The sequence below is a fragment of the Canis lupus genome, chromosome 28 (assembly GCF_011100685.1).
Source record: "Canis lupus familiaris isolate Mischka breed German Shepherd chromosome 28, alternate assembly UU_Cfam_GSD_1.0, whole genome shotgun sequence".
Taxonomy (NCBI): domain Eukaryota; kingdom Metazoa; phylum Chordata; class Mammalia; order Carnivora; family Canidae; genus Canis; species Canis lupus.
Window position 1 is genome coordinate 15,292,126 of NC_049249.1, and position 21,607 is coordinate 15,313,732.

General features: G+C 53.0%; 1 protein-coding gene and 1 long non-coding RNA gene across 3 annotated transcripts in view; one reads left to right on the forward strand and one right to left on the reverse strand.

The window, feature by feature from the left end:
- Positions 1 to 13,820, forward strand: part of SUFU (SUFU negative regulator of hedgehog signaling) — a 122,240-nt gene extending 108,420 nt beyond the window's left edge. For both annotated transcript variants that reach the window (XM_038578647.1, XM_038578648.1), the window contains exons 11-12: positions 8,131 to 8,199; positions 10,618 to 13,820. In XM_038578647.1, the coding sequence (XP_038434575.1) occupies positions 8,131 to 8,199; positions 10,618 to 10,707 (159 nt within the window). In that variant the 3' untranslated portion in view covers positions 10,708 to 13,820. The remainder of the gene's footprint in view (positions 1 to 8,130; positions 8,200 to 10,617) is intronic.
- Positions 650 to 19,904, reverse strand: LOC111093060. Its single transcript, XR_005380527.1, has 5 exons — positions 19,565 to 19,904; positions 14,562 to 14,673; positions 4,107 to 5,349; positions 3,582 to 3,754; positions 650 to 2,361 (listed from the first exon to the last, which is right to left on the reverse strand). It is a non-coding gene; the product is annotated as an uncharacterized LOC111093060 (long non-coding RNA).
- Positions 19,905 to 21,607: the final 1,703 nt, after the last annotated feature.

A 21,607-nucleotide genomic window follows, 5' to 3' on the forward strand; every position in this document is an offset into this window, starting at 1 on the left:
CCTAGTGGAAACCTTTTCTACACAGAAACCTGCTGGCTTGTCCAGAACACTCTGTGCTTCCTTTGCTCTTCTGGCTGGAGCACAGCTTCAGAGACACTGCCAAGTGGGGTGCTGGGGCCTGAGAGCCACAGGCCTCCTTCCAGCCCCCACCCTGTCCCAGGTCTCTAATGGGTACTTTGCTGGTCCAGCACACTCCCAGATATATTAGGGAAACAACACCCTTTTATCTTTGTTGGCATTTGGGAGGAAGAACATCTACCTTACCTCTCTCAGGAGTATCCAGAAAGGGGATCTGCCCTAATGCACAACTTGACTATGCCTTGTTTGTGGTGTGTGGAGGGGTGGTTATAGTAGAGGGGAAGGGAATTATGCTGGTTTTGTGGGTTTAACCCAGTCTGGGGGGTCTGTGAAGCATACTTACTGGTAATGTGGGCGTGTGTGTGTGTGTGTGTGTGTGTGGGCATGTGTGTGTGTGTGAGAGAGAGAGAGAGAGAGAGAGAGAGCTTGCAGCTGAGTTTTTCCTCCTTCGGGCCTCTTCCCTCCTCCCCCCACCCAAATACTAACCCTTAATTAAAACAAACAGCAAACAAAGGACACCAACCACACTCCTCAGACAGAATGAGGTAGAAATGGAAGCTAGTGCTTTAGGAATATTGTGTTCCATAAATTATCTTGCCTTTTTCCACTGTTGTTATTACATTGTTTCATAACAAAATTACTTTGAACCATAAAGTTATAAATACATTTTAAAAGTCCCACTTGGTAACATTAGAGTTCTGTCCATGTAGTGTTGGTAGTTACTGTAGCAAAAGCTCTGAAGTGTAACATTTGAAACTAGGACTGCACAAGTGGAAAGGACCTCCCCATCACCCCCAGCTATGTCCTCCAAAGCCAGGCTGCCTCCATGGAGAGAAGGAGGGCTGCCTCCTACCTGGGCAGAACTGACAAGGAAGGGGGAGGTAGGGCCCCAGCAGGAGAACCCAGCATCCCCTGAGAGCCGAGTTCACAGGTCATCATTCCCAGTAGGTGACTGTGCTCACAGGTCTCAGAAGTGTCCTCAGGTAGCACTTATGTGTATTGAAGGTTCAAGAACATTTTCTTAGGAAAGTAGGGACCAGAGACTCTCCAAACTCAAGAAGAAATTCTCCCGTTACATCTTACATCTTCACCTCTGAACCTGTCCTTGGAGTCTTGCCATTCTTGGAATACCTTCCTACCCTGAGGAAGGGATGCTCACCATTTCCATTCTCAGCAGCCCAGGAGCCCTGGCCCCCAAAGGACTCAGCAGATGTGACATTGCCCCTCCGTGCCCCCAGAGTTCTGACCCCCAACCCCAGTCCCAGGGCCCCTTATCCCAGAGCTACTGGTGTTGTGCTCCCAGGTCCATTCCCCTCACCCTTGGGCAGCCCCTCAGGCAACTGAAGCACTGGGCATGGCCCCTCCCATGCACTGTTGCCCAGGGAACCAGAGCGGTGGGAACCAGCCGCTGCCTCGGCATGTTTCAATAAAGTTGCTGTGCTGGGAGCTGCTTAATCAAAGGCCTGTGTTATGGGCTCATTAGTGTGGTCCACCATGGGCCAGCTCACAGGGGAGCTCCCAGGAAGGCTGGCTGGGGCCCCACTCCCCAAGCATGCACCCTCAACTCACCGAGGGGTTTCTCAGGCCCTTTCCAGGGAGCTCTGGGAAACCCTCTGACTCTGCCCCCAGCCAGTCCTCAGCCATGGAGCCAACACCCACAGCAGCCCTCCTCCCCACCCCCAAAGCAGTCAGCACTTTCTGCTTCTGACTGCCAGCCTGCCTTCCCCTTTAGGGTCTTGCCATTGTGGTCACAGGCAGCTCCCTAGCTTGTGGGAATCCAGGCTTGTAATTACTTGGGGGCCTCTCAGGCTCCCTGTGGCGCTGCTGGTCTACCAGGAGTCTGCAGGACCTCATGGAGGCCTGGCGTCAGGCTCATCACCGAGGAAGGGCCACTCCACTGGATCAAGAATGGTGCCAGGCCCCTCTGGAGGGGGTTCCCCAACATGCAGGGGACTGACCCTTTCCCCCCACAGGAGTCTCTCACTCACTCTCCCAAGAGCAGGGGTGTCTCCTTGGCCCTTGTGTACCAGGCCTGTTGGGGACAGAAGGAGTAGGAAGGAGCTGAATACAGCAGGCCCACATACGTGAAGAGCTCCAGACTTCTGTTTTCTTGGCTGCTACTTGAACGCTCCCTGTTGATCCCAGCTGAATGAGGAGGGCCAGGATGACTTTCTTACATCAGCCTCAACAGCCTTGGAAGCCCTTGCGCCCAGCCCTGGCACTTTGTTCTGGCTACCAGCCCAGGACTGTTATCTCTTGGGGAAAAGGCATGGCAGAGACACCCTGCACGAGAGAAGAGCGACAGAGGAGAGGCTGAAAGAAAAAGGTAGAGGGAATCGGGGACCTCACTGGAGCATGTGGAGTGGCCCCAAACAGGCCTGCGCACCTGCCTTCTCCTGGTCCTGCACCTCTCCTCCCCCCATCTCTCCAGCCCCAAGGAAGCCCAGGTCCCAGCATATGGAAAGGCAGGGCTGTCTGCAACCCCAGGGTGAACTCAGTGGACACTCCCTGCTTCCTGGAGGAGCTGGAAAGGCAGGAATCCTCCAATTCTATAGGCTTCGCAGTTTCCGGAGGTCAACACCTTGACTCCATCTGCCCTACCATCTGCTGTTTTCATCCTTGTGGAGTTTGGAAAGCCTGTCAGCCAACTCCAAAGCTTTGCAGGAGGGTCTTCAGATCCTGGGGGAGGCCTGCCAACATCCTTTCTTGCACACCTTCCCCCAGCATTCCATAGCCTGGTAGCTTTAACAAGCCTCTCTCCCTTGAGTCTGTCAACACTGGGCTGTTAGTCTTCTGAGCAGGAGCCCGGCCCAGACTGAGTGGTTCATCAGTCCCCAGCTAGGGTTGATCTGAAGTGGGAGAAGTCTGCCCCAGAGGTCACAAGGTCACACCACCAAATATGAGAATATTTTTTTAAGCCCCGCAATGCTTTCTCAGCTGTGTGGTGTCTAACAATTCACCCAGGTGGCACCCCCATTCCCAGCCATTCCCTACCAGCCTTGATGGGAGGCTTTAGCTTGGGAGAAGATGCCCAGCTGCTGTCCTGAGTGGGCTCGCCACTCCAGGCCAAGTTTGGGAATCACTGCTGGGCTCTCATCCTAGCCTGGTGGCTGACTCACCACTGTCCTCTGGACAAGTCCCCACCTCCTCCTGTCCCCATCCACCCATTTGGACATTGTGTGGAAGACACTTGGCAGTCCCTAGCCCAGGCCCTGTGCAGTTCCTCTCCAGCATCTCTACTGATTCTCCTTCTATTGGTGAACCTGGCCACAACCTGTTCTCCCTGGAGACCCTTGCTTGGGCTGCCATGGGACCTCATTGTCCAGGGTTACACCCAGATATGATTAAATCCCACCACTGTGCCTGGGGAGAAGACTGTGATGGCCCGCTGTGCCCTCATCAGCCAGGCACCAGAGCAGGAGGAGTCTGAGCCTGCTCCTGGCCACCAGAGCCAACTTCTCACCACCCACTGAGAACAGGAAATTAATGTGTGCCACACACACCTCTGCTCCCAAGTCTGGGGGGTCTCCAAGCTGTTTTCTGGCTTTCGTCTGACCCATTGGAGTTGGGGGTACACAGACCGGACTGCATCCTCATCCTGCCGCCTCCTTGGCCATTGTGGGCGCCAGAGCAGTTCCTTGGCAGGCCCTGCCCTATAAACAACACATTTCCGCCTCTGAAAGAAGGAAAGAGAAGGAAAAAGAAAGCCAAACTTGTCGGGAAGCAAGAACAACGTGTCAACACGAAGAGCAAACAGGGCCCCGGACAAAGTGTGGATTGTCATATCGAGGGGAAGGAGTGGGCATTGTCAGCGCTGTTTGCAGACTCAGAAATAGCACCAACCACAGACATTTGAATCAGATCTGCAGCAGCTGGGCTTCTGCCTGCAGCACAGCAGAGCCTGCCCAGAGCAGGCACCACAAAAGATCACTTTTCGGGTTCCTTCTGGAACTTGCTGGGGCCTGGGGAATTGGGAGATTGTTGACAGCCCTCCCTCATCACTAACCAGCCTGGCTGTCCTAAGGTACCTGGTGTGAACACCTTGGAGAAGGCTGTTGGTCTGGATTCCAAGAGTGGAGGTTGAGGTGGGGAGCAGAGCCACTATTCCCCTCACAGCTTGGCCAATTAGATGATGGTAAAGCTGCAGCCACCAACTCACCTCTGTTGGTTAAACCTGTGCCCAAAACCCCTCCCCCTGTGTGTGTCTGAGTATTCTCCACTCCACGATTCCTGGGGTGCCTCAAAAATGCAGGTGCCTTGGCCTTGTCGGGGTATTCCGATTTAGAACGTCTGGATGACATCTCCATAGTTTCAGAAGATTCCCAGAGGAGTTAGCTGCTCTCTAGAGAGCCTCCTCCCTCTACAGGCTATTTGTGCACAAACATAAGCATTTTATGCCCAGCTCTTGGTGAGTGCAGACATTACTGAGTAGTATTGTCATTTTCCGTATTATTACTGTTATTTCTATTGCTGTTTTCTGGGCTAGAGTAACTGTTGCCTTATGTATGCATTTACTAAGCTGGCCTGTAAATGTGCCTTGCTGTTCCCACTTGGACATGATCTTTGGGTATGGTTTGCCTTCCTTTCCAAGTGGCCAACTTGGTTTTTGAGCAGCTGGGTGCCTTTGATGCTCAGGACTTCAGCCCTCTTGAGCTGAGCAGGGCTGTTCCTCTTGAGGAGGTGTGTGGCTGGTTGGGTTGGGATGACTGGTCTTCTCAGCCATTGGTAGAAGCCAAAGTCACCTTCACCTCCCCCATCAGAGGAAAGAGAAGAGTTAGTCCTGAGTATATAAGGCTTCTAGAATTGGGGTGTTTTCCCCAGGCCGGAAGAATGTATCTGGTACCACAATGGGGTCAGATCACTGTTCTAAAGTCCAGGAGCCTTATCTCCTCTCAACACCTGCTCATTTGCAAAATGGGGGTGACAGTTACCTCCTCTGCAAGACCGCCAGGAGGGCTCACTGAAATGATGCCAGTCAAGCCCTTAGCCCAGTGCCTGGCACATGGAAGAGGTAGTGCTTCTGCTGGTAGTGGTGTTATCATTACTACTGGCATTGTAACCATCCTGTTATTATTTGTGGCAGAGCCAGGCAGCCCCATGGGGACCCAGTGAGTTTCCAGCGCCTCAAGCCCCAGACTGCACAGGCTTTTCCCACAGTTGCATCACAACGGCGCGTCTGTTGCTCAGGAGAGCGCCCAGGAGCTGCTCCGTCACAGTTGTCTATCTCCAGTGTCCTGTTGATAAGATCTGTTAACATTCTCAGCTCCAGGTCTGAAATATACAAAGAACAGGGCCTGTTTGTTCAATCCAAGCTTCTAAGGTTTAACTCCCAAAGGAAATTAAATTAGATGCCTGGAGCTATGACAGTCTGTCGTGTTTCTTTGCAGGGAATGTCACCCTTAATATCATGCAGATCTTGTGTATAATTTTCTCTGTTCAATTCTCTTAAAATGATGTGAAGTTTCCAGCAGGAACCAGCAAGTCACCAAAAGTGAAAATTGAGGAGCAACCAGGGTTTATCCTCTTTTCTGGTCTTGCCATCCCCTCCCCCAGCTGAGTATAAAATGAGTCCACACACAGATGGTGTGCACTGGTGGTGGTTCTGCTAAAAGCCACCATAACGTACCCTCTCTCCACTACCTCTTCCAGACCTTTGTCAGAGGAACTGGCTTAGGACTGAGCTCAGCATTGGTGGGGTTGCCTTTCCCCTTGTTAAGTAACAGCTCTCTGGTGTCTCACTGGGTGGTCGCCGTCCCTGGGAACCCTCCTCTCTACCTCAGCCCCAGCACTACAGTCCCGGGCCTATTTACCTTTCTGGCAGAAAGTCCCTCCCTCTAAATTATTTGTGGGCTAGAAATCAGCCCAGCCTGGCCCGGACTGGAGCCATTGTAATATAATTGGGTTTTAGGTATGCTTGTGTTTGTGCTAGCATTTGCAGAGATGGCAACAAGCCCCGGAAATGCCAAAAATATGAATGTGACTTTTGTGCTACTCAAGCAGACTGGTGATAACTGGTAGGGAAACTCTGGACTTTGACGGGGGGGAGGGAGGGACAAAACCCTGGGGTAAGAGGAGTAGAGAGGGCTCTGGAAGTGGGACGACTGGGGTATGATTGGAAGGAGCCACCTGGAGCACTTGGAGGAAGAAGGGGGGCGGTAGGGGCCACCTCCGGTGGGCATCTCCCTGGACTGACTTTGCCCATCTAAATCTGGTTTCTGTCCTCACTTGAGGCTTGAGCTCCTCAAACAGAAAAACCTTTGGTGAGATGGGAGCCAGTGGTCAGAGCTATTTTGTTACTGACTATTGGCTTGTAGCCTGGGAAGGAGACATTCTTCGGCTCCCTGTCAACCAAGAAAGGGTGGATGTCCAGGTAGAGTATGGACTGCTCTCATGCCTGTGTCCCTGGGGCTCCATCCAGGGCCAGGCCTAGCAGAGGCACCTAGGGAGTGCTGTGGAATTGAATGGATCGGTGGGCAGATGAGTGGAAGAGTAAATAAATGCATAAATGCTGTGTGGGGAAGAGCCCCAGATGTGGACACTATACCTCAGGCACTACTTTAGAGTCCAGACATGACTGGGATATGGTCTTATCTTAGCCACTCACAAACCATGTGATACTGGGCACATTACATAACCTGCCTATGCCTCAGTTTCCTCATCTGGGAGGAGACTAGAGGAGATAAGCTACATGAGCTATCAGCACAATGCCTAGTACAGCGGCGGTTTCCTCACTCAGGCTTCTCATTCCTTGCTCGTACCTCCACCCCATCAGCTTCCTTCCCTTGGAGTCCTCCATCCTGTGGGGTCCCCAGAGACCCTGCTTGCTGCTCTTCTGCATCATTTCACTTAATCTCACAAGCTGACTGTATTTTAGATATATAGATATTCCACTTACCAGAGTGGACAACTCCCAGGAGAACCTGAGGGGTATTTTCTCAAGTTCTTGATCCCCATCCTTCTAGAGGGCTTTCCCTCACTGGAGTCCCTCACCTTGGTCTTCATTGTCCTTCCCCCTCTGTGCCTCACCCAGGGCCTTCAGAGTTTGCTGGAGGAGGCAAACCAGAAGTCGGTGGAGCCACAACCGGGAGAGGTGTAGAAGGATCTGGTGCCGAGGCCAGGAGGCCCCCTGGGCCAACACAGGGAGGAGAAAGTTGGAGGGAAGAGGAAAGACATCCTCAGCCTGGGCCTGGTGTGAGCTTGGCCTGGCTCTGCAGAGCCAGCCTGGGCAGAGGAGCCATTGGGAAAATGGCCCATTGGGTTGAGGAATGCCCAAAAGGGGAGGGGTGGTGCCCACTGAATAGTGGGGCCATGAGGTGATGAGGCATCAGACTAGAACAGCGAAGTGGGACAGCTGGGAGGTGACCTGCAGAAGAGGGTTCTTGAAGTTTTGAAGAACTCAGTGGCTGAATGAGGTCATCAGGGCAGGGGTTTGGGAGCTTCCGACCTGAGAAAGTGTGGATGCTACAGATGGAAAGAGGACTTGAGAGTCCCTTTCCTATCTGTAAAAGGGGAGAGGTTGGTGCATAATCTCCACAAATTCTCCAGCTCAGACATTCTTGGATGTACCTTCCGGGGCATTTCCAGATTCCAGACATGGCTTGTATTCCAAATCCAAACAGATTCCTTTTGTCCTACCAAGTTGGGAGTAAGGGGGAGCATGTGAGCCCCGCTGGGCATGGGGCTCTTGCCTAGTGCCTGCTTCTCCATTGCCCCCTGCTACTCCCTGCAGCGTGCAAGAGGCGCAGACTGCTGGAACAGGGACTCATATCCCTTCTGGGGCCCAGCGATGCTCTCTTCCCACATCCCCCACCTTGCTTCCCCATTGTCCTCTGACACCCTTCCTTCTCTGCCCCGGTCCTAGCCATATTGCAGGCAGGTGGAGGTGGGGGAGAACAATGACGGTCTGGGAGAGGCTTCGAGCACTTCTCTCTGTCCCTAAAACAGGCTCATATCTACTCCATGGCCAGAAGAAAGTTCTGTGGCTTGGCAGTTGACAAAAAGACCATATATTAAAAAATAATCATAAACGCTTGTCTTGTACCTTCTTCCCAGATTCTGTTGACTGAAGAGTTTGTAGAGAAAATGTTGGAGGACTTAGAAGATTTGACTTCTCCAGAGGAAGTAAGCCTGTTTCATTCTAACAGCGGCTTCCAATCCCCAGGAGCCCATGGGTGTCTTTCAGTCTGTCTGTCCCGGAGGTGTGGGGATGGGCCAGAAAGGAGACCCTGGGGATGTTAAACAGCTTTATTTCTGGCTTCCCACCACCCCCTGCCCCACCCTGTTATAAGGACACTCAGCAAATTGTCTGAATTGGCGGCTCCTGAGAACCTCACTGAGGAGGCAGCCAGGGCCCTCAGGCTGGTAGTTCTTCCCCAGCCCCTGCTGTTCCCTGGCAGGTTCTGAACAGAAAGCCTACGCCTGCTGCCAGAGAACATTCCACTGGGGAGTTCTGGTGGGCAGTAAGGGACTCCTGCTCTTGCCTCAGGCCACCCAGGAGTCAGTCTCCTTCCTCCCTTCTCCAGCCATGAGCTCTCCCCTCTGGGTCTGCCTCTTCCAGGCGGAGGAGCTGGCAGGCCAGGTGGGGGCTCGTGCCTTCCTTGTCTACTCATCTGGGGTGCAGGAATGGAGCCCATAATCCCCTTTGTTTTTCTTCCTTGTTCCTGGCATCCTCATTTGCAGGGACTTACCTCATTCTGGAAAGTCCCTTCCCCTCCCCCAGCCTCCTACAGCACCCCAGTGGGATCTGAGCCTTCCTGGCCTCAATGCCCCATAGGTTAGTGGAACATTAGCAACCTAGCCAGGCCTCTGGAGAGCTCTTCTGGGCCCTCCCCTGCCTGTTGTGGCAGAGACAGACAGACCCTTCCATTGCCCTTTCTGCCGGGAAGTGTGTCTGGGGGAGTCCACATAGGGGCCAGCCTTTTAAGCCAGAAGGAGGCCATGTAGGAGCTAGCTTTCATCCAGGGCTGGAGCTTATAGCTGCCAGTGCTCCCAGGGCCACATGGGCCAGCACATGGTGGCCTCTGACATCAACCAGGTGGAGGAGAGCACACAGGGTGAGACTACCCTATCCAGGTCTCCAGGTGGACAGCAACTCCTCAGAGCCTGAGGTCACCTCAATCCTCTGGGATGTGGCTTCAGAAGTTCACTCAAATTTATACATTCCAAAGTCACCAAGTACCCGATCCATGCCAGCCAATCAACCCCCTCGAGTCACTGATCCCTGAGGCCTGGCTTCTATTCAGTCAGACCAGAGCCAGCTGCCCAGGAGTGCTTCCGGAGAGGCCGTGTCTCACTGGGATGGTGCTGCGCCAGACCGCTGCTTTGAGCTTGGGTGTTGAGGTAGGAGGGGGACAGTCCAGGCAGGAGGGACAGGAGCCAGGGGGAGCTTAGGAAAGTAGGTCACTAAAAATGACTTTTTTTTTTTTTTTTTTGCTTCTCAGTCCAGAGGCTGTCCCCACACCCTGCCTCACTCTCTACTTTGGTCCTGGCTTGGAGAAGTTCCCCATCAGAGGGAGGGAGAGGGAGCCAACCAGGAAGCATCAGGCCTGTCCACTTCCAGCTCCAGCTCTAGGCAGGCTGAGGGCCCTGTTCTTCCCTCCTTTCCAGCCTGGCCTGACTTCTCACCTCGCCCTGAGGCAGTAGGGGTCATGAGAGGCAGACCCTGTTTTCAAGTCAGTGAGCATCTCGTGAGCGTGAGCGCACCAGCTGTGTGCCAGACCACATGCAAGGTCCCTGAATACAGAGGAAATAAGATCTAGCAGCCTCTTTCCCCCACCCCACACCAAAGGCTGAGACACAGAACTGTAAGCAAATCAGTGATCCCTGGACTGGAGTAGGAAAAATGTGGGCTCTCCCCGGCCCCCACTGGCACCATGCTCAGGCTGGGGACCCTGGGGAACAGATGAACTTGAACAAAGGGGAGCAGGATGGGGGCACACCAGGCCCAAGAAATCACTTTCAGCCACCCTTGTCTGGCCCCTCTTCCCCAATTGAGGCCGAGCCAGGGCCTCCTTCCCTTTGGACCCTTTGGCAAAGGCCACAGAGGGCGGGTTCCGGGGTCCTTCGGCACCAGCCTCTGCAAGAAAAGCCATGGCAGAGCCTGGACCACAGAATTCCAGACCTCAAGCCGCTTCCCTCTAGCATCTGCACCCTCCTCCCTGCCCCCCAGCCCCCAGCCCCAGGGCCTCAGGGAGCAGATTCCTTACATGCTTGTGGCCGGAGGCAGAACCAAGGAAGTGAGTTGGAGGGAGGTCAGCACAGTCAAGAAAGAGTTAGAAAACAGGCCTCCTCCAACCCCAGTTAATTATTGGCAGGGCCAGGAGAAAGAAGGGGTCACGGAACTCTAGCAGCTTAACCCCAGCCACCCACCTGGGAATAGCATTTGCAATCGAAGCCAGGCACCGTTGGCCTCCCTTGCCCCTAGCACCTGGGGGACAGCACATGGGCGAGGGCTCTGGGATCTCTTTAGGCAACTTGGAAAGAAGGCAGTGAGTTCTGCTAACTGTGTACACTCTGGCTCTGTGCTTGCTTCCTCCACAGTTCAAACTTCCCAAAGAGTACAGCTGGCCTGAAAAGAAGCTGAAAGTCTCCATTCTGCCCGACGTGGTGTTCGACAGTCCACTGCACTAGCCTGAGTTGGGCCCTGCAGGGGCCAAGGGAGAGCCCAGCTGCTCCCCGGTGACTTCCAGTGTAACAACTGCGTAAAAGAGATTCCCACAAATAAAAGGACATGTATGAGGAAGATTGCGCAGCCACCGCACCTGCCTCACCTGCAGCTCAGGGGCTTCACCCCCCCAGCCGGCCAAGCCCTCTGGGCTGGGAGTGGGCAAACGCAAACCTTCCCCTCCTGCCACTGCCATAGGTTGTGGTTTGAGATTTGACTCTGGACCTTTGATGTGACCGTAGGTGGAGACAGGCCTCATTCTCACCTATCCCCTGCCACGCAGTCCGGCAGGAGGGAGTGGAACGGCCGGTGCACACACTGCCCAGCTCTCTTCTGGGAAGCCTTTGCTAGGCCAGCTCCTCTGGCCACGGAACAATCCCTCCGATCCTGTTTGGTTTTCTTCCTCCTTATTTTATTTTGTAGAAACCGGATGGTATTTTATTGGTCTTCAAAGATGTCCAGAAGCCGTGTATATAATGTTTTTTAAACAGAACTTTATTCCCAGATGAACTTTCTCATTCTCTCAGACAAGGGCCTGGGGCTGTCTCCCCATGAGCCACCACCAGAGATGGTGCCAGTGTTTGCCTGCCAGCCCAGGGCCCAGAGGAGCCAGCTTCACAGGCTTTTCTTCCCAGCTGGGCCTGGTGGAGTCTGGGGTAGGGGGGAGAGCTGAGATGCGCCCCGGTGCAGTCTTCAGCTCAGTTTAGCTGGGGCTAAGAGGAGGTGCTGCTGGTTCTCAAGTGGACTAGGCCCCCTGGCAAAGTTCAAGGACCACCATGGTCTCAGAGACTTGGTAACCCCAGCCTCCTCTTCCAGGCCTTGTCCACCCATCGACATCTACCTGAGAGAGGGTGAGGCCCAGCACCATGTAGACCATCCTCACCTGCCATTCAGGGACTAGGTCTCCAGCTCCTGTCCTGTTCCCTCCTATCCTAGGCCTCCCAGCCTCCAGGCTGCAAGACTCTGGCATATTAAAAATGGAAAAAACCAACCTCTCACCATGTCCTTCACTTTGATTTTGCAAACACTGCACTGTGTGGCCCTCATCCTCCCTGCGTCCATTCGTTTCTTGTCTTTCATGCCCCATTTCATTCCCTGGGCCTCTTTTCCTGCATCCTGGTCTCATAGTCCCATGCCCCACTATTGCAGATCTCATGGTCTTCCTCCCAGAAATAGACCTATCTCTGGCCTGTGGGTTTGGGGCTCCTCTTGGGTTGTCTCCCACCGCTGTCTGACCTGGAATCAACAATTCCCTTTTGGGCCCTCTCACCCCTGACTCTAGGGACTGCTATTTCAAGATCTCCCTTCAGGCCTTTCCAAAACAAAGTCCTTTGGTCTGTCAGGGGGCTCAGAGGACCAGACACTGCCCTGTCTGCACCTGCCACCCACATGGGCACCACAACAGTGCCATAGGTGGCCCCTGGGGTACAAGACCCCTCTGATGAGAGACTCAGCCAAAGAGCTGCCTCCAGTGGTCATGAGGGCAGTGGCCAGGCTCTCCAGGGAGCAAGATTTGGACTTCCAAAGGGCTACAAGGCCCTGGCTGCTTCTCTGCACACACCCTCAGGGCGACCCAGTTAACTCCATCAAACTCAGAGCTTCAAGGTGGATCATCCTGGAATACTGGGAGAGATAGGCTCTAGGCCTCCACCAATGAAGATGGAAGCTCCTCTGGACCTGATGTTGGCAGTAGCCTTCTGCTCCAAGGACTTTTCCAAAAGGACATTTTCTGGCCTTTGCCCATCACAACATCCCTGCCTTTGAAGCTCTTATCATTTAATGTTTCATGGCCAGAGAGGTGCCATTAGCTTGTGTCCTTTCCATGCCACCCTGATTTGCCTCTCCGCAAATTCTTTCTGGGGACCTGCCTCTGCCTGCCTGCTTTGGCTGGTGGGGAGGAGGTATTTTCTGAGCTAAGTGTTGTCATCAGTATGGGAGGCAGGCAGGAAGCAGGTGAGCTCTGAGACCGTGAGCCCATGAAACCTGTGGCCCCTTCCTGTCCTATGACGTCAGGAACCTCCAAGGTCCAGCTGGGGCCAGGCCTCTGTCTCATTTCCCTATGGTGCATTGACTCTGCAGGAGTAGCAGAGCATCCACCATCTCTGACCAGGCCTTCTAGAGGTTCCTCTGGGAGGGGGTTCTGCTGGCTGGTGAGAGGGGACCCTCACTGAGGACCAAGTGAGGCTGACCGTGTAGCATGCCCAGCATGGCGTTTGGCATAGAGTGAGTACTCACTAAATGTACCACTTCTCTCCCTCCCTGAAGCTCTTCAGGAGCCCTGACATACTGACCTGGGGAGGTGAGAAGTCTCCTTCTCTAAATCTGCCTCTCTCCCTTGTGGCTTGCCCGGTCCTACCCCCCTCCTTCTGAGTCCCTCTGGCTAAAACTTCTGAGAGGAAGGGGCTCCCCCATGCAGTTGGCCTGCCACCTACATATGGCAGACTCTTGGACTCCTCAGGTCCAGGGTGGACTGCAAGAGGGCTGCAGACCCAGCTGTCATTCTGAGGGGTAGAGTGTCTCATGCAAGGTCTCAGGTCTGGCCAGGGAGCAGGTGCCTCCTCCTGCCCTTCTCTTCCTCTTCCAAAGGCCAGGCTTCAGGGAAGGGACTATGAAGCCTCAGAAGAGTCTAAAGGGCTAGAGCATTTTAAAAAATGCACAGAGGATCTTGGGACTGAGTTTTGAGATTGAGTTGAGAGCAGGGGAAAAAATTACGAAGGTTGATGCCCCTATGGGGCAAACCAGCAGAGAACTCCCTTGACTGTATTTTTTTATCCAGTTGTTTTCCTCTCTGGCTTCCAGGTCCTCCATGCCAGGTGAGGTACCTGGGTCCCTGTTACAAGTCAGGAACCCTATAGAGAGAGCCTTCCTTTTGTACAAGTACCTGAATGCTGCAATGAGCAGACTTTTATAAAATTTTATATTAGTTTCTAATGTCAACAGTGACTCGGTTCCTGGGGGCTGCACCCAGCCTGGGACTTTTGTAAGAATTTTTGGGTGACTCACTTAGATGTCGTTTCTTTCTTGCTCCCTCTTCCTCTGTGTAATCTAAGTGCATTAAACATATTTGCAGAAGTTTGGATCTTGTGCTCCTTTTTGGATGCCTGGAGTAGGGGAGTGGCAAGCCTGAGGCCCTGGCTGAGGGGGTGGGTTTGGATTCAGCCACTTAGAAAGAAGCCAGGGTGGGGAAAGGTCCCCAAAGACTCTTGTTGGGAGTGGAGGGGGTGCCAAGGAGCAGGATCACACAGCTGGTGACTCTAGAGTCATGCAGAAATGACTTTGCAGAGACAGGCTCCCTTTCACTGGTCTTAAATTCCTCTAAGGTTATGGGGTGTGGGAGCAAGGAACAGGTCTGGGGAGAGGAGTGGGTGGGTGGGTCAAGACCCTCTTTATTCCTCTTCTCTCCTCTCAAAAAGCCCTTTTCCCTTGAGAAGGTGGGCCTTCCTTCCCTCTAGTTTTAGGGTTCTTATGTCCCTTCCAGCTCAGGTCAGGAGATGGCCACTCCTCTCAACATAGAAATTCAACCGCCTAACCCATGACCTGGTAGTGGTGGGATGGACAGGCAGCTTCAGAACTGTCACACCCACTGGGTGACACACAAGCCAGCCTTCCCTTCCTGTGAGCCCCTCTGGGCCAAGGCCTTGGTGAGGAGGTGGTAGATCGCCCAGCTCCTGTCTCTCTAGGGCCTGACATGGCACAACAGAGCCCAGTCCCCATGAGGAGAAGGCAACAGCCTGGGATCTTAGAGGCAGGCAAGAGGATGTCCTCACCCAGAAAGGGTTCCCAGAACCCACAGACCTCTAGACCTCCCCCAAGTTCTTACCCTCCGTGCTAGGCCTGGTTGTCTGTCTTGGAGAACAGCAGGGCCTTTTCTCCTAGTCCTCAGGATGGACTGTAGCACCCAGGGTGTTCTGCTGGGGCTAGTGGCAGAAGTCCTGGGGGTATCATGAGAAGGGAGGGGGAGGGGGGTGTCAGTTCTTATGAAGGCACTCTGTCCTCTTTGAGAACCAGCTGTAGCTGGGGGGATTTTCCCCAGGCAGAGGTCAGTACTCCTTCCCCTGTGACCTCCTACTGAACTGTGGCTGGCCCCTGGAGCAGTGGGGCAGGTCCTGGGGGGTGGGGGGGGGGGGCAGTCACTCTGGCAGGCAAAGCAAGGGAACTAGGAGGATTTGGAGCCAGACTGACAATCAGAATGGCCTGGGCCACACCCCTTCCTCTTTTCTTTTCCCCTTGGAGATTGGGGGGCAGGGTGGAGGGAAGGGCTTATTATCTAATCCTCCTCATCTGACCAGCCTAGAAAGACCCAGGGGCAGAGTGAAGCTCCTGCCCCAGAGAGTACAGAATAGCAAGATCCTGTGTTTAGGTGGCTCCAAGAGACAGGAGTAGGCTGAGGTTATTTCTGGAAAAAGGCTCCTGGGCCTATAGCAGAGACCCCACCCTAGGTTTAGGGAGGGAAGAAATCTGCCATGTGATACGTCATGTTGCCTCCAAAAGCCCTGTACATTCCTCCAGGCATCTGCTCTGCCCCATGTGGGGTGGGAGAGTGTCAGGGCCCTGGGTGAGGAGAACCCACAGGCTCCAGAGCCATGGGGCTAGGGAGCCTAAGAGATTTGCCAAACTGGCCTAACCAGAAGGAGAATGCAGCTGGAAGTGAGTCAACCCAGCCTGCCAGGCACTGAGGCAGCTGCAGGCTGCATCGAAGAGGTGGGGAGGCCAGGGTGGGGGTGAGGAAGTGCTGTGCTAGGCCAGGGAAGGGAGAGATTTGTCACAAAAGGCATGGGGGAGGCAGGTCAGGATGTGGTCTGGGAGGAGCAACCATCTCCTGGCCCCTTCTGTGGGAGCACCATGGGACTGACCCAGTCCCCTCCTCTCCTCCTTGCAGCCAGGAAGTCTTGGGGAGGGAGCTAAGGACAGGATGGGGGAAGGGGCAAGATGCCTGCTGGTGGGTATCCACAGTCTGCATTCATTCACTCCTTCTTTCAACAAGTGCATGCCAGGCCCTCTGCTATATGCTGGGAGACTTAAGGAGTGTGTAGTGCAGTGGGGAAAAGAGACAACGAAACAATTGTAAGGAAAAGCCACAGAAGAGAAAGGCAGTCAGCTGCCTTCTATCCTACCCTAACCCCACCACTTGTCAGTGTGACTTAGGCAGGTTTTTTCATCTGCAAACAGATACTCACTTCACAGAGTTTTGGGGAGGATTATATGAGATAATATGCCTGAGATGCCCGGCACATGGTAATTGCTCAGTTAGTGGTAACCCCTATTAAAGGGCAATGCTATGGACATAGAAAAAGTACCCAACCCAGTCTGGGGAGGTTAAAACCAGCTTCCTGAAAGAAGCGACATCTAAGTCAAAACGGAAGGATACTAGAAGGGTAAAAGAAGAAAGGCTTTATTATCAAAAGCCCTCCAGGCAGACAGAACAACAAGGGCAAAAGCCCCCAAACTCTTGGGATTTGTAGAGCTCAACTTGCTTAAGGTTTAAGGCATGAAGCTTTCATTTGAGGACCATTCCCCTGCCTGTTGGATGGAAAATATTCTGAAAGAGAGCAAGATTAGAGGCAAGGACCTGGCAGGCCTAGGTTAAGGTGGAAGCAGTAGGGACAGAGAATGACACTCATTCATTGATTCAACAAATATTTATTGAGCACCTACTATGTGATAGGTCCCATTCTAGGCACCAGAGATAACATTATTAAAGAAAATTCCTCCTTTCACAGATCTTATATTTTCGTGATGGGAGATAGATAATATTTGTTTAAAATAGAATACATAGTACATAGATATATGTACTATGGAGAAAAAATAAAGCAGAGGAGGAGAGAGAGGGATAGGGTGGGGTGTGTTTTTAAATACAGAAGTCAGGGAAGGCCTTGCTGCATAGGTGACATTTGAGCAAAGGATCTCAATGACAAGACGAAGTGTGCAATAGGGACATCTGGAGGAAGAATGATCCAGGCAAAGTGAAGAGCAACTGCAAAGACCCTGGGGGTAGGAGAGACACACCAGGTGTATTTGAACAAAAGCGGAAGCCAGTGTGGCTGGAGCAGAATAAAAGAAGGGGAATAACAGGAGATCATTTGTACAGAGGGCAGCTTTCTATTGCCTTGCAGGCAATTAGAAAACTTTGACTTTAATTCTGGTTGAAGTTGGGAAGCCATTGGGAGATTCTGAACAGAAGAGTGACACAATTTGACATTTTTAAAAAAGATTTTAAAATTTATTTTAGAGAGAAAGTGAGCAGGGGGAGGGGCCGAGGGAGAGAATTTCAGGCAGATTCCTGGCTGAGCGGAAGCCCTAGGCGCCACTTGATCCCATGACCCTGACATCATGACCTGAGCCCAAATCAAGAGTCAGACACTTAACCAACTGAGCCACGTCAGTGCCCCACATTCTGGCATATTTTTAAAAGATTTCTCTGACTACTATATTGAGAAATGACTTGGGGAGGTAAGGGTAGATGCAGAGAAACTGGTTAAGATCTACTGAAATAATCCAGGCTAGAGATACAATGAGGTAATGGGAATATTAAGAAGTAGTTAAGATTTGGGGCACCTGGGTGGCTCAGTCGGTTAAGTGTCTGCCTACAGTTCCCAAGAGTCCTGGGATTGAGTCCACATCCGGCTCCCTGCTCCTTGGGGAGTCTGCTTCTCCCTCTCCTTCTGCCTGCAGCTCCCCTGCTTGTGGTCTCTTTTTCTGTCAAATAAATAAATAAAATCTTAAAAAAAAAAAAAAAAGTAGGTTTCAATACATTGAAATCAAGGTGCCTGTAAGACATCTGGGTGGATGGCATGGTTGACTACACTGATCTGCCACCAGGAGGGTGAACTTCTGGACTAGAGATACTGAGTGGGGAGCCATCAGTATAAGGACAGTAATAAAGCTTTAGGAGAGGCTCTAGGTAGATTAGTAAGAGAATAGGATGGAGGGCAGGGCTCTGAGGACTGTCAACATTTATGAGATGGAAAATGGAGAAGTTGGGATGCCTGGGTGGCTCAGAGGTTGAGTGCCTGCCTTCGGCCCAGGGCGTGATCCTGGGGTCCCGGGATTGAGTCCCATATCAGGCTCCTTGCATGGAGCCTGCTTCTTCCTCTGCCTATCTCTCTGCCTCTCTCTCTCTGTCTCTCTCTCTCTCATGAATAAATAAATAATCTTTGAAAAAAAAAAGGAAATTGGAGAAGTCTGTGGTTAGAAAGACAAGAAAAAAAAGAAAAAAACAGAGGAGTATGATATCTTACAAGTTAAGGGGAGTGGTCTAGAAAGGTGAGGAATGTAAAGAATCCTTTAGATTATCCTGGAGGGTATTGGTGAGAAAGCCAGAGAAGGACCCTCCAACAGCTGCCAGCTAGATTCTATTGTTTCTCTATACCATCTTTAAGCATAGAATTTAGGATTAGGGCTTGAAAATCATTTTCGCCTTGGTTTGTTCAGTCAGACAGACAGCATTCATTCATTCATTCATTCATTCATTCATTCAACATATCTCCCATGTGAGGGAATGCAAAGTACTTAAGACATGGGCTCTGTCCTTGAAGGGCCCACATTAGCCCCCCAATTAGGAATAAGGAGATGGAAGTCCTAGATCAGAGAGGCCCTCTGGTTTTATGGAAGGATCAGGGACTCATTGGTTACTCTGAATTGGATTTGAATCTCAGTTCTACCATTTGGAATGTAATTGCTGATGACTCCAAAATCTATAATCTCAGTACAAACCTCCTCCAAATCTGTATATATATGATTGTCTTCACAACATTTCCATTGGGATATCTGAGCCAGGTCAGATTTAACTTAGAACTACTGAAAAATCTCCCTACCCAATCTAATTCTCTCCAATTCTCTCCTTCTCGGTAAATGGTTATCACCATGCAGACTCAAATGAGGCCACCGCTATGAGGCCCAAATCCTCAGAGTCATTTAAAAACTTCTTGGAGGGGGATCCCTGGGTGACTCAGCAGTTTAGTGCCTGACATTGGCTCGGGGCATGATCCTGGAGTCCCCGGATCGAGTCCCACATCAACTGCCTGTGTCTCTGCCTCTCTCTCTCTCTCTCTCTCTCTGTCTCTCATGAATAAATAAATAAATACAATCTTAAAAAAAAAAACAAAAACTTCTTGGAGGGATTAAAAAATTGTACATACCTGGAAACATTTCAAAAGTTCAAGAGGAAAAAAAAAGTTCAAGAGGATATTCTATATACAGCGATGAGCATATCTTGATCCCATTCCTATTAACATGTTGATTCCCCTCCACCCCATATCTAACCCATATCTATTCCTGCTGGCACTATTTCCAAAATATATCCCACATCTGAGGGCTTCTCATAATCAGCTTCAAGTCTAAATTCCTTACCATGACCTAAAAAACCCTGTATGTTCTTGTCTTTCACATGGCCTCCTTTCTGTCCTGGAGCATGCCTACTAATCTATGGCTTTCCCATTTGTTTCTCCTGACTGAAGCCCTCTTTCCCAGGGTTGTTAATGGCCTGACTCCTGAATATTCAGGTCTTGACTCAGATGTCACTTTTCTGGAGCCCCTTACTCTCAATCACAGGAATTATCCTGTATATTTAATTATATTATTATTATTAGGTATATGTTCTCCAGGGAATCCCCAGGGCCTAGAAAAATGCCTGGCACTTGCAGGCTTTTGTTAAGTATTTGTTAACTGACCCTTCGACCTCCAGCAGACTACTTCACTTCTTTAAGCCTCCGTTCCCTTATTCATAGAAGAGGGATTATAATGCCTATCTTGCTTGGTAGTTTGAAGCGTCAGAAATGTGGGGGAAAGTGTTAAGGACATCGGGGAAATTGCCCCACAGCGTACCTTTGCAGTTCCCCGCTCTCTTCCATCAGACCGAAGGAGCGGATCGACTAACCCTCCTCTTCCTCCCAGGTAAAAAGAGCTATGGGTGAAAAGGCCCAGGAAGAGGTGGTCCCACTACGCAGCGGCATCATCGCCCTTTTAAGAAACACGGCACTCTCCTCCCACCCTAGTGTTTAATGTACCGAAGTAAGTGCGAGTCACGTGAGGCTCTCGGGTCTGCCCCGCCTTGAAGAGGCGGAGCCCCAGCTTGGGGACCAATAAGAGGCGCAGCCTCCGGAACAGCCCCAACTCCAGACAGGGAAAAGGGGAGGAGCCGGGAGCCCGAGCCGCTGTAACAGCACTTCCGGACAACTCGCCCCGCCCTATGCCCCCCTCCCCTCCGGGTCCGCTCGGTCTCCAGTGCCGGGTGGGCCGAGCCAGCGGGTGCTGATTAAAGGCGCCGCAGTTGCTCTGCCGCTTTCTCTCCCACTCCCCCTCCCGGCCTCCCCGCCCCCTTCCCGTGTAGCGGGACCGGCCTTGATGTAGGGACACCACCCTCCGCCTGTCTCCGCTCCAGCTCGAGAGTCCGGCTCACCGCAACCCCCTGCCCGCCCGCATCCCCGCCCTGCCGGCCGCACTCTGCCCAGCGCCCATTGTATCCCCTCGCCCCCAGCTGCAGACTCCGAGGCCAGGCCGTGGCGGGAAGATCGGGGACCCCTGTGCGCCCCTCCGGCGGGTCTCCGGAGCCGGGCCCCTCCCCCGCCCGCCCTCCTTGCTTCGGCTAGGTGGCGGCGCGGGCGCCCTTCCCTCGCTGCGGAGGCGGAGGCGGAGGGGCCGACCGACCGGCCGCAGGGACTCACCCCCGCCCCGGCGGCGCCCCCCTCCCCGCCCGCTTCCCGGGGGCAGCGCCAGAGCCCCAGCGAGCAGAGGCAGGGAAAGAACTGCCCGGCGCGCAGATCATTTTTATTATCGAGATTATTATTAAAAGGGGGCGGGGGCCTAGGATGGGGGGGAGGGGGCTAGAGACGCAGCTATTTTTATTAAACAGATTATTCCTGAAATAATAATAATAAGCGCAAGATGGCTGAAGGTGGCCCTGATGAGAGTGTTGGGTTTTTTTTTTTTTTCTTTTTTTCTTTTTTTTTTTTTTTTGATCTGAGGATAAAGCTCTGAGGCGACTGCCGCTGCGGAGACCCTGCCCGAAGTGCCCTCCCCTCAGTTGTGAAGCTTCGGGCGGACAAACCGACCCACAGACAGAGCGACCGGCTGGGCCCGCCCCGGACGCGTCGCCTGGGCAGCAGCCGGGGGCCGCCGGTGCTCGCCTTTCTGCCGACTTCTTCCAATTCTAATCTTTTTTTATTTTTTGGAAAGGACCGGGGTGGGTGGAGCAGAGGTGGAGAGAAATCGGGACTTGGCATTTTCTCCTCTCTCTCTCTCCTAATTTGAGGGAGGCCGCCAGCCCTCCCCTTAAAAAAAAAGGGAAAAAAATCCCCCCGAGAGAGCGGGCGAGCGGGCGAGCGCGGAGAAAGCCCGCGGCAGGACCCTCGAGCGAGCGCGCCTGGACCCCGGCCGCCGCGGCCGCCGCCGGCAGCCCAAGATGGCTGGGCTCTGAGGGAGGCCGCCCGGCCCGGCTGGCTCGGCCCGGCCCCGCCGCCGCAGGCCAGCTCCGACCGCAGCCCCGAGCCTTCCAGGCCGGAGCAGAGGCCGAGAAGAAAAGAAAGTGGGGGGGAGGGGGGCCGGGGCGGCGAAGGGGGAGGGCCGGGGCGGGGGGAGGGGAGGGCCGGGAGCCGAGCCTCCTGTTCATTAGCAGTTGAGAAAAATTCCTTTCTAGTTTGATCAATCCTTGTTTTCCTCGGCAGAGCCGAGGCGCCCGCCCAGCGCGGAGACCCAGAGCGGGGTCTCGCTGCGGCGGGGGCGCGGGCCGCGGGGAAGCGCAGAAGTCGCGAAGAGGGGTCAGGCCGGAGCGCCGCCGGGGCTTCTCCCTCCCGTTCTGGTTGGCTTTTTTTTTTTTTTTTTTTTTTTTTCCACTTCTCTCCCTCCCCCTTCCGTTTCTATTTGTGAAGG